Source organism: Setaria italica, chromosome IX, assembly GCF_000263155.2.
Source record: "Setaria italica strain Yugu1 chromosome IX, Setaria_italica_v2.0, whole genome shotgun sequence".
In the NCBI taxonomy this organism is placed as follows: domain Eukaryota; kingdom Viridiplantae; phylum Streptophyta; class Magnoliopsida; order Poales; family Poaceae; genus Setaria; species Setaria italica.
In genome coordinates, this window is record NC_028458.1 from 27,495,381 (window position 1) to 27,507,344 (window position 11,964).

General features: G+C 51.7%; 1 protein-coding gene across 1 annotated transcript; it reads right to left on the reverse strand.

Annotated features, from left to right (window-relative positions):
* Positions 1-4,748: 4,748 nt before the first annotated feature.
* On the reverse strand, positions 4,749-8,635 carry LOC101784593. The gene is made up of 4 exons (XM_004986628.2): positions 8,289-8,635; positions 7,811-8,023; positions 7,551-7,732; positions 4,749-5,629 (listed from the first exon to the last, which is right to left on the reverse strand). The coding sequence occupies exons 1-4, from the start codon at positions 8,587-8,589 to the stop codon at positions 5,024-5,026; spliced, it is 1,302 nt and encodes a 433-aa protein (XP_004986685.1). The 5' UTR covers positions 8,590-8,635; the 3' UTR covers positions 4,749-5,023.
* Between the last annotated feature and the right edge of the window lie 3,329 nt (positions 8,636-11,964).

The following is an 11,964-nucleotide window of genomic DNA, read 5'->3' on the forward strand; positions in this document are numbered from 1 at the left end:
AGCAGACCGGTGATCTGCTTCTTCTCCTTCTCAACCGGCCTGTACAACCACAACTCCGGTGTTGCTTCGATGACGCAGCCGGTGAACGCCGACAAGGGGGAATTGGAGTAGTTCTTCACGTAGAACCACTGCTGATGCCACCCCTTGTGGGACATCGCGGTCTTCATCGTCATATACTCCTTGGCGCGGTTTTGGCGGAGGTGGATGGCAGCGCACCCTATCGGCACCGGAGTCGCCCGCTGCTACCTCCCCTTCTTCTCGGCCCTCTGGTACAGGCTGAATGCCAAGAAGTACTTCCTGAGCGAGAAGTTGGGCTCGATGCCTAGGAACCCCTCGCACAACGCGACGAAGGTCGCGATGTGCTAGATCCCATTGGGATTGAGATGCTGCAGCTCGAGCCCGTAGTAGTGCAGCAGCCTGCGGAAGAAGCGGCTCGGCGGGGTCACGAACTCCCTCTCGTGGAAGTGGGTGAACGAAACGACGTAGCCGGCGAGCGGATTCGGCACATCTTCCCTCTCAAGGAACCGCCATTCGTCCCTCTCGATCCTCTCGCAGAGGAGGCCTTTCCTCATGAGGCCGTCGGCGCGCGAGGTACCGAAGCTTGAGCGCGTCCAGGACTCCATCATGAAGGGGAGAAAGGTTCGACAGCGGAGGGCGAGGGAAGATGCTGCGCTAGACGGAGGAAGGCGAACGGCACGCAAGGAGGCAAAGGGCGCGTGAGAAGGTGAAAAGGTTTGAGAACAGGTGTGGGCGGAACCGGCGAGGCAGACCCCCTGTCTTATAGGAAGGCGCGTGGGAAGCGGAACAGGCAACCCCGTCGCAGTTAATGCAGCGCCAGGTATGCCCCGTCATGCCCGCCTTTTCAGAATCCGTGCGCACGATCTGCTACAGGAAAACATCCCCATCTCCCTCGTTTCGCGGGCCGGCACCTTCCACCACTTTGTCCGGCCCAAGGCCCGCCAGTAGGTAAAAAAGGGATACGGGGCTGAAAATGCCCCTACGGCCTATTATGGTCCAGGGGTTCGAAGGCTGGCCCACTACGGGTTTGACAGCCGCCCCAGGACACCCCCGAGTGAGGGGTGAGAAGGGACGGGTCCAAGAGCGGCCATTACCCGGGCAAGCGACAGCCTAGGGTGTCCCAACCTCACATTCGAGTCCGGACCAGCACCAAAGTTCATGATTTTTCCCCGAAGAAAGGTAACGAGCCCCCGTATCCGATCGAATGGACTCGGTAACTATGTGAACTGGCCGGCCGGCTGGGGTACGCCACCAGCTTGGCCCGAGTTGGACCCCCCCGAATGGGGACCGTGACCCCACTCGAATCGACCCGTTTGCAGCTCAACGAGCACCACGGTTCATCCAGTGAGGATAGCGTGGAACGGCTCACCCCCTCCGTCTCAGCGAACAGACGCTTGAGGGGTAACGATCAAAAGTCGATCTAGCCTCCTGACCAGTCTCCTGCAACGCGCGGGGCCTTGGGGGCTAGCATCGCAAACAATGACCACGCGAATGGTCGCGATTAGAAGTCTCCAGGTGGGAAGTGGCCTACGGAACAATAAGAAACCCTCCCGCACCAAGCCATCCACAAGACACCTCGCCTGATCGATCTCCCCGGCCGAGCCAAGCAAACAACACTCCCTATCCCTGATTAACTGCAGCTTGCATGGCGAGCAGGGATCCTCGACGAATGACAAAAGCAGCCTCTGGAGGAGCATCCATGCTCCCCCACAGGCTCGGGGGCTACTGTTGGGGGGAAATATTAATGATCTCCTAATGCCCCTTAAAACAACAATCATGAAGGCCCAGGCCCACCTGCGATAATGTTGATTACCACCGACCCAGCATGGGTAAGGAACATCCCGCTCTGTCTCACCCGACCCAGGGCCCCGGGCTCGGACACTCCCGACCCCTCGATGGCGAAACTCCGCCTCGCCCGACCCACGGTCCCAGGGTCCGGTGCGCTCGACCCCTCGCTGCAAGGCTCCGCCTCGCCTGACCCTGGGCGTAGGGGGTCGGACTCATCCGGGACCACAAGACAAGGGTCCGCCTCGGGTGCAGGCCGGCAGACAAGGGCGCGGATCTCGTGGGTCCCCTACCGATCTTGCCATAAATGCGCCGCGGCTCTAGCGCGCAGAAAGGCACCTGCGCCCCTTGACGTGACCCGCCACAAGTACCCGGGTGGAACACTGTACCAACGACCGCACAGGCTACAGTGGCCGCGGCTCCCCCTGATTCTCGATTGGGCACTCATAGCATGCGCCGCCCGGCACACGGGGGAGCGCCGCCCGTTCTCGCGCTCAGCGTATCCGGCGACAGGGATGCGACATCCGTGTTCCACGGGACGTAAGCAGGACAACAGGGGTCAGTCGTCTTCCCCAACGTGCACAGTTGCCACGACCGGACACCATCATCATGCTCGGCGGCGATGGTCGCCCGAAGGACCAGCGACAGGATCCGGCGGCAGCCGCCCTCCTCCGGTGGCGGCGCTGACAGGAGCTGAAGGCCGGAGCAGGAGGTGGCGATCCGGGGACTTGGTCCTCCTCCTTGTACTTTACTTTACTTAGCTTATCTCTTTTACTTCTCCAAGACACCCGGTCTCACCTGTAACCCTGAACCCTCCTTGCGCTATAAAAGGAGAACTAGGGCCCCGAGACAGGGAACTCAAAGGCCAACAGAACATATACACTCACCTCTAGAGCATCAGTGCACACCCAAGAGACTCGGGACCAGCTCCCTCTCTCACCCGTTTGTAACCCCTACTACAGACCACGCGTGAAGAACACGAGCAGCTCCTCATACTGGATGTAGGGCTTTCCTTGCCCGAACCAGTCTAATCCCGTGTCTCCTCATGCCACCATCCGAAGCCTTACATGCATAAAAGAAATTTACTAGCCATAGTCTTGATCCGTTAATCTTGACAACGACACTTTGTGTCACGTCACAAAGCAATAGTCGGCTCATCCAGAATGACCGGCGACTGACCGAGGTTCGAAGGCCGGCCCGCGAAGGGCTTGAGGCCGCCTCGCGTCAAACAGAGCCAAGGGAGAAAATGCAGATGGAGCCCCAATGGCCTTCGCTCGACCTGCTCAGAAGCAGTCCGGACCATCTCGACCTTTTCGTTCGATGCTAACCTCGAGACATGTCCACATAATGTCCATTGAGGGGAGACCAGCAGGCCACCTGAGTCAGTCTCCAGAACGACTCGGGCATCTGCCGAGAGGCGGGTTAAGGAGCAGTGGAAGGCCCAAAGCGGGCTATACCGACCCTGTTATGAATGATGGACCCGGATTCCGCTCGAACATGCCCGTTAGCAAGCTCACCGAGCGCGTCACTCGAGCCATTGAGGCAAGTGGTGTTAGCTCAGCCCCTCCGATCACAGAGACCGAGGATGGGGTGACACACGAAACTCGACTGATGGTGACCAAGTCCAATGGGGCTCGGGGGCTCAGGCCGCCGTGTCCCGACTCAAGGATACGACCAAGGACTTAAGTCATGGTCAAAACAAACACGGGCAAGCACCCCGATCTTAAGAACCACATCCTCCCGAGGGATGGGGACACTGAGGTTCACGGCCCCAGAAGTGAATACCTAAGTGTTCAGCCTCCGACCGACTCTCCGGTCAGCTGCATGCTTGGGGCAACACCCACCGGGTGCGCTCGCGTGCACCCGGCGGAAGCTGGACCAATAGTGGATCCCCTCCAAGGGAGGAAAGTGCCAGCATCCACTCGACCCACCTCTGGTCAAAAAAACGCCCAAGTGTTCAGCCACGCCCAAGTGTTCAGCCTCCGACCGACTCCTTCATCAGCCGCAGGCTCGGGGGCTAGACCCACCAGGTCCGCTCGCACGAACCCAGCGGAATACAGACTATGAGCAAGTCCTTCCCTCGTAAGCTGGCCACCCTGTACAACTCGACGTGTCCCTACGACCTTTGCTAGTCATCTCATCGAGAGCTGGGCGCCAGTATTTACTCGGCTACCATACGCAATGCGGCAGACAAAGGGAAACAACGCTGGAAGTCTCAACGACAATCCGCCTTAATGGTGCGATGGGCACAGAACTCACATGCCAAAGATAAGCTTTTCATTGAGATGAAAACACAAGCCAAAGGCTTTACAATATCACGCAAAGCGTGTGAACACAGGAGCCCTAAGGCTTTACAATATCACGCAAAGCGTGTGAGTTCAACCTAGGGGCCACCCTACAACTCGAGAACGAAACAAACAAGAAGAGCGCAATAAATAGGAAGCTGCACTCAAAACCTCGCTCGTTGACCCATCCTCGCCAATCCTTCCTCCTCCGAGCACGAGGCACCAGAGGCCGAAGAAGATAAACAAACTCAGGGAGCACAGGAGTGCTACCCCCAAAGTTCTCTCTTCCCTCTGAGACAATCTATATAAAGGAGGGCGGCGGCGCGCCCCTGGGGGCACGGCGTGGGGGACTTGAGAGAACAAGAGGTTGGGAGAGGAGAGAGCCGGTGGGTGGAGGGAGAGGATAAGGTTCTGCAATGGGCCCCTTTAGTTAGTGTAATAGGGGCACAAATGCCATTTCATGTGACGCCGATTCCCCTTCCATCCATGTTCCGGTAAAATCTAGCAGATTCATGTTCCGTTAAACTCTAGCAGATTGGTAACGGAAATGGCATAAAGGGATAAATTAGAGTTTCTATGGCACTGATGGAATCCGAAAATTTTTCATTTTCATGACATCGAGGGAATTTAATTCCCTCAATTAACTATCAGGCAATGAGATTAAGTGAGAAGATCACCGGGCTGTACCAACCACGCACAAACCGCGGAACAGATACGAAATAAACGGGAGCAGTACATTTGGATTGCAATTTCAACACTCTTTCTAATGAGTAGGCAATAAGAAAATAGAGTTCATTTGGAGAAAATATAAAACAAGAGTGCATCGTCCATTGGCAAGTACAGAAATCGACTAGCAACACACAAAGTTGGGTCCTCTACACCTTACATGGTTCAGTAGTTGACACTGAGCTTCAGATGGCACTTGTTCGCACCTGCTACTCTACAGACACATTCTCGATGTCATTGCATATGCAACTCCACTGCCAAGCTGATGCTGCTTTGCCCTTTGTTCTAAAAGACACATTCATGACAAAGTACTGAGTAAAACCGGAAATTGGGTGTTCAGGTGCTATAACAACTCCAATTCCAGCCTTAAAAGTCCATTTGTATGTAGACTCATTCATTTTCAAAACAACGTGCAATTCCTCTTGCTTCTTCACAGCCACTATATGCTTGAACATCGACCCACTTCCACAAAATTTGCCATCATATAGTGAAATCTCCTCATCAAACCCACTAGTTGAGGCACTAATTCTCACGTCTGATGGTTGTTCTGCTTCTGCCTTTACCTCTATAACAGTCTCAATGCTGTCACCTAGCAAAGCAAATATCATGTCCACGCCATAAACTTCGCCCTGAAACCGTCCTATCAAGACGGATCCAAATCCAGCAAAAGAAGTGTCGATTTCAACATACCCACTAAACAACGGTGTGTCAGGAGATCCTTCTTCCTCTTTTATCCAAAGATTAACATCCATTAAAAAATATGGACACACATATATTCCACGACATGGGCTACAAAGTGGCAGGAAAGAGCAACCCTGTAGGTATACAATGTTAGAACTTCTTATAATATAAAAAGTATAAGCGCTATTAAAAATAAGACCAGCAGAACAGTTCGGTATAATGCTGTACAACGCATAAAAGCGAGTTCAACTGGTAGGTTAATAGAATGAATCCGACATCATTTTTTTGTAAAGAAATATCACAATTAATGGTTTACTCATGTTGGAAAGAACATGACATTTCTCCAACTATGACCATAGTTACAAGTGAATTAGTCAATAGTAAAGGATCTGTTTTCCAATGAGTAAGCTAACAGCGGCTTTTAAATTTTATAGTACACCCATCAATCCAAATGGCATTTATCTACCATGATAAAAGAATAGAAGTTTTACGGCATAGTTTTTTAAAGGTCACACATTCCTGAAAAGAGAGAACTGTGTGCTACAAAAAATGAATGGTGGTTTGAAGTAAATTAAAGATCCATATCACACGTGCAACCAGTAAGGTGAAAAACAGGATCTAGATGTAACCTCAAAATTGGGTAGGAGCTTTTCCATAAATCTATTATTTCTCACACCCATGATATTCAACCTCATCCAATGCATTATTTTCATTTAAGTGACAATAGAACACTGTTAGCTGCTCTGCTACAGGATTGTGTTTGGTTCAACAAGCTACCAAAATTACAGGATTTGGGCAATCAGGAACAATACAAATGATTCTATAATTTGAAACATATTTAATGTCACCAAATAACCAAATCCTATTCCAGTATGTAATGGTACCATACCCTAGAAGCCTAACTTCACAAAGTAATAAAATACAGTTCTGTGCAGAAGCATACCCTTCCCCTTTCTTTTCAGACAACCCAAAATATAAATTCATAACTCTCATATTTGCGAGTATAAAAAATAAGAGTTGACACCGACTACACTTTACATACGACCTGGCACCAGTACTTATATAGTTATATATGCATTGGCATGGCAAGAATTGGGACTAGCACGTCCAAGATCAAGTCCAAACAAGTTGAAGCATAATAAAAAGCACTAAGCTCTAAGCAGACTGGTCAGAAAGGAGGCAAGCAAGATTGGAGGTAGCACCTAGGAGCACCTAAGTGCCACATAATCATCCCGCTTAAAATAGTTGAAAACACAGGGTAAGGTAGCTAATGAAAACTTGAAGGAAACATGTGATAAGGATAACAGAGTTCACCAATTAAAAATGTATTTTGTAAAAATAAGACATGCAGTAGACTTCTACCTACTGCTTTACACAGCAGATTAGGAAAAACAAGTAGTGCCTTCAGACACTACAATAGGTAGACAAACTTCCTGAACCTAACCCCCTCACACCAACAAGAGGGTGATTTGACATCCTTTTTCCTCTACAGTAATAAGTTTTTTAATGAGTAGTCAGCAATTAGTTTTATCGTATCAAATAACTTTCCAAAGCTATCTTTCCAACTTGATGAACTAAACATCATCACAAACCAAGGGAATGAAAACAAGGAATCATTTTCCCTACGAACTTGCTAGTACCCGGACGTCCGATGGGAGATGTTCCCATCGGATGGCACCAATCATCAGCCACCGACAGATTCTCACCAGGTGCTCTAACTGCCCATCGCAACATGAAACCACAACATATGCAACATCACAGATGAATATTTGCAACATCAAAATTATTCTAGACTAGCTCATTGCATCCAACCAATTTCAGACAAAAATACCACCGAAACATCGCATGTTTCATGCAACATCGATCAAAATAATTCTGATTTATTCAACAGATCATAATAAGAGTGCTCCAACACTCAAAATGTCGCATCGCAACATTCATAAATCAAAGTTGCAACACCTCCAAACAACAGTAGAGGAGAAGCCTCGTGGACGCGGTAGACGTGTGGTCCTCATGACAGAGCTTCAATTCAGGACAAGAACAAGCATCACTTACCTGAGAAATCATGGCTGGATCATTTCTTGAGCGATTAAAAAGATAGTTGCGGAGTGGTTCCCAGGCATCACGAACAGAAAAATGCCCATAAATATTAATAGGACGAGCAAGAGGGCTTGATAATCCAAGGGAGAACACTTGCATCATCTCACAGGGTATGAAATACGGATGATCTAGTGCAGCTGCAAGTATAAAAAATGAGAATTGGACTACACGAGAAAAAGATAAAGTAGCATGCCATTGATCATTAGTTCACCTACTTTCATCAGTATCTCCGATCCAATACTGCACATGGTAGCAGTCATCTCCAGAAACACAGTTTTTGGTTACCCTTGGAAGAACACGTAGAGGCAACGCAGGCAAAGGAGTCGTGTTGTTGTTAAACAGGTCAGACCATTCTGAGAGCAGGTCACCATTCCTTTCCCAGGTAGATTCAACTATTTCTTTAGCTTCCTCCAGTGTATACTTTTGTCCTGTAAAAACAACAGTTCCATTCAACTGGTTATTATAAAACTCTTGTTTAAGGAAAATCTTCGTTAAGGAACTGCATGAATTTTGTTGATGCAAAACCAATATAATTTTACATCACGATTTTGCAAGTTTCATTCATAACTATTGTTTCTTCAGTTTTGGAAAAGGTCTTAGATGTTACAGATTACCGAGCGGCGTTCTCTTTGGTCTAAAAAAATATGTTACGCGTGTAGTTTCCAAAAATACCAGCAGTTAGTTTCTCATTACCTTCAGGGCAAATATGTAACGGATACTCCCAGGGCCACTTGACTGGCAGATACGGGTTGCCATCCTCCTCGTCCCAACCCCTCATGTCGTCTTCGCTGTCAACTTCGCTGTCGTCTTCGCTGTCCTCTTCGCTGTCCTCCTCATCCACGGTGTCGCCTCGGCTGCCGTTCTTCTCCTCCTCGCCGCCACCGCCGCCGCATTTCTTCTCCTCATCCCCATCTTCGACGGGGCGCTCAATTATCTTCAACTTTGGATCAGGCTCACCCTGTTCTTCCTGCACAACACACCAGATTGCCTCCATGAATCGCCGCGAGGGAATCGATGGACCGAGAGGGCGAAAATCAGATTAGGGTTTGGGTCGGAGGATTTCGGTGGTGTGATGGGGGTCGGCCGCCGGCTGGGGGTGAATATCGCTGGGGGTGGTCTCCGCTTTTAATTGACGTCTCGTAAGGCCGGGCGGACTCGTGGCCCTTTACCACACAAACACAGCAGTAGCGCTTGTGGCCCAATACGGCCCAACAGCGCGAAAGAACGGCGGAAATCTTATGGCAATCGAGAAAACCTCCTCCCTCGAGCGTCTTGCTTCTTCAGCAAGTGGTCCAGCCAGCGGATTTTCCTGACAACTATTTCCTTACAAAATAGATTCACAGGAAAGCTAAAATAAATAGGACCTATCGTATCTTTAAGAAGGTGGGAAACACATTGAATGTTTAATTGCATGCATCACATGATGCATGTATGGACGATCCTGAATGATGGGGTTCAACCAATTTTCTTGTACCATATATTTCACTCCTACTAGTAGAAAAATAAATTAAGTTGGATGGCTTCATCATGGATGAGTTGGTACAATTTACCCAATCAAATAAAAAAACTATTATTATTTTGAACCATTTTATACATGAATCAAATGATACAAGTAACCAAACACACCCATAGTGACGGGTCCATAGACCCAAGGTTCCCAACGGGACAGACTTCCCGCAACACTTGGCCCCACAAAGGGCTCGACAATATTGCGCATCTGGGCCGGCCCAGCTGCGCAATGCCGGGCCAAAAACACGACCCGCCCACCGACCGACTCCTCTGACTGAGAGGCCCGGTCGGAGCCCCGACGCAAGGGGTCCAGCCAGGGGTGGGACCGTAGTCCGACCCCGACCAAGTTCTCCCGATCGAGTACTCCCGACCGGGGATATACCGTACCTCCCGTACTGCTCCCCCGACAGGCACGATCGGGGCCGACTGGGACTACCGACAGGGGGCACACGCTTGGTGTGGGTCTAGGGAGCAGGTGGGACGGATAACGAGGCGGCGCCCGAGTCAGCCGATCGTATGCAGAACCGTACCATGCCACGCCCTGCGCACGCCTACACAGTGCCGCCGTAAACCTACCCGTTGCGGCGTAGTGGCCTAACAAGGAGAACAGGGACCGAGGACGGAGGCCATACCGTACCCGATGACGTGGGCCGCAAGACTAGATAGCACCCGTACACTCACTCTCTCTGTCTCTCCCGACTGTAAGGCCGTTCCCTTGAACTACAAAAGGGGACGGACCCCTGTTTCTACAACATGTTCACAACATTTGATAGACGATTTTTCACACACTCCCCCACACTCTAGTGCACGCCAGAGCTCCTACCACTCTCTTCCACTGATAGGAGAACAAGGCCAGGACTCAGGCACCCCCTCTCATACTCCTCTCGTTTGTACCCCCCACTACGAACTTTGAGCATCTGAGCTCAGGAATAAAGTTGACCGACCGACCCTGACTAGACGTAGAGCACGTTGCCTGAACCAATATACATCCTGTATCATTACGTGCTAGGCCACATCCGATCTAACGCAATAGCAAAACTACAAATATTTACTTGTCGGCCAGATTTCACACCGACAGTTGGCGCCGTCCGTGGGGAAGACATCGTTGCATTCGTGTTTTAGGTCATCGAATGGCTAACCTTCCTGCCATCTTCGGCATGATGAGCTCGAGCGACACGATTCGCTTCGGTTTGCTGGACTTTCCCACCCCCGCACTCGGTGGAGCGTGGGTTCCTCCCGTCTTCACGCCACTCCAGGCCTTCCGTTTTGGGAGCCTGGACTTCATCGCTGATCAACTCGGCATCCTCTGCCTTTGTGACGAGGTGGCTCCCCCGGCATCCCCAGGAGGAATGTCTCGCATCATCGTCTGCGAGCCGCTCGATGACCTAGATGTCAAGGCGCTCGCGCTTCGTATCGAGTCCATGCTGGGCACGAACCTCACGGTAAGTGACATGGATACTATCATGTATTCACTTGTTAACACCTTCCGCTAGCTCTCCGGAGAAGCTCTGTTGTCACCACCACGCTCACCACACGGTTGGTTCCCTTACAGCCTCATCTCCCCCGCGAACGCGTACGCTCGGGACTTTGGAGGGTGATAGCGCTGCTCCCTCTCGCGCTCGAGTTTGTGGGAATGGTGGACTACGCCCTCGCCTTCTTCCACGACCTTTGTGATGAGGAGCTCGAGAGCGATGGCTCCAGCATCGGCGACGCGTTGTCGCTCGACCATCCTCTGTCCCGGGAGTGCACCATGGCAGATGCCCCGGGACAGCTCCCGGAGGCAGTGGAGTCCGCTGAGACACACACCCCGCCGAACCACCGTGCGGAGGTCCAGACGCAGGTGCAAGTGCATGGTGATAAGCTGCCACAGTAGCAGCAGGACCAGCAGCCGCTAGCACCGGCACGCCCACCGCGTCACCCAGAGCCGCATGCCTGCAACGCGGGAAGCGACACACGAAGCCGTGCCCACCAGGTTCGGTGCAACATCATGGCTGGGGAGGATGACCTCCCATAATTCGCTCAGGCCGACCAGAACATTGCCGCCATGGTAATGCTTTTGCGTAGCCTCCCTGAACCCGCTGATCCCCTGGAGCAGGTAATCCACCGGAACCTCCGGACACTGGTGGAAACCGTTGCGGCACAGCAGGCGGAGAGCTCCGCGTCGTGTCAGCGACACGCAACATCTTGCCTAACTGGAGCATTGGGCCCGCACCAGCCGAACCGCTACGTCCATTCGCCTCAGCATCCCTGTTGTGCAGGTCAGAGCGCCGCGGCCGCACCGCAGCTTGACCCAGCACCAGCTCCGCATCCCCAGCACATGCATGAACGCATAGGGCCGAACCATGACGCGCGTATTGTCATCCACCCGCAACGTGTGGCGCGACACAATGCCGACGTCGACCACATGGCAGCGAGAGCGGAGGACATGGGCCGCAACCAGCACGACGAGGAGCACGAGAAGGTGCACTCTAGGCGTGGCAGCCGACCCAACGACCGGAATGGAGATTGAAGACCTAGCCCGGATGGACCGAGGCCCCGGACCTTCGGCTGCCGCATCCAGAAAGCGTCGTTCCCTCGGTGCTTCCGACCGCCCACCAACATCACCAAGTACACTGGGGAGATGAACCCCGATGTGTGGCTCGAGGACTTCTGGCTCGCCTGCTGAGTCTGTGGAGTAGATGATCATAACTTCATCATCCAGTACCTCCCCATCTACATAGGGGAGTTTGTTCGAGCGTGGCTCAAGTTCCTCTTCCCAATAGCATCCGTGACTGGGCGGAACTCAAGAAGGTCTTCGTAGGGAACTTCCAAGGGACTTATGTCCACCTTGGGAATTCATGGGACCTCAAGAGTTGTAAAT

Coding starts and splice junctions, on each gene's coding strand:
- LOC101784593 (XM_004986628.2), bottom strand. CDS start 8,589: ATGGAGGCAATCTGGTGTGTTGTGCAGGAAGAACAGGGTGAGCCTGAT. Junction 7,733..7,810: donor GATCGGAGATACTGATGAAA/GTAGGTGAACTA, acceptor TTATACTTGCAG/CTGCACTAGATCATCCGTAT. Junction 5,630..7,550: donor ATCCAGCCATGATTTCTCAG/GTAAGTGATGCT, acceptor GTATACCTACAG/GGTTGCTCTTTCCTGCCACT.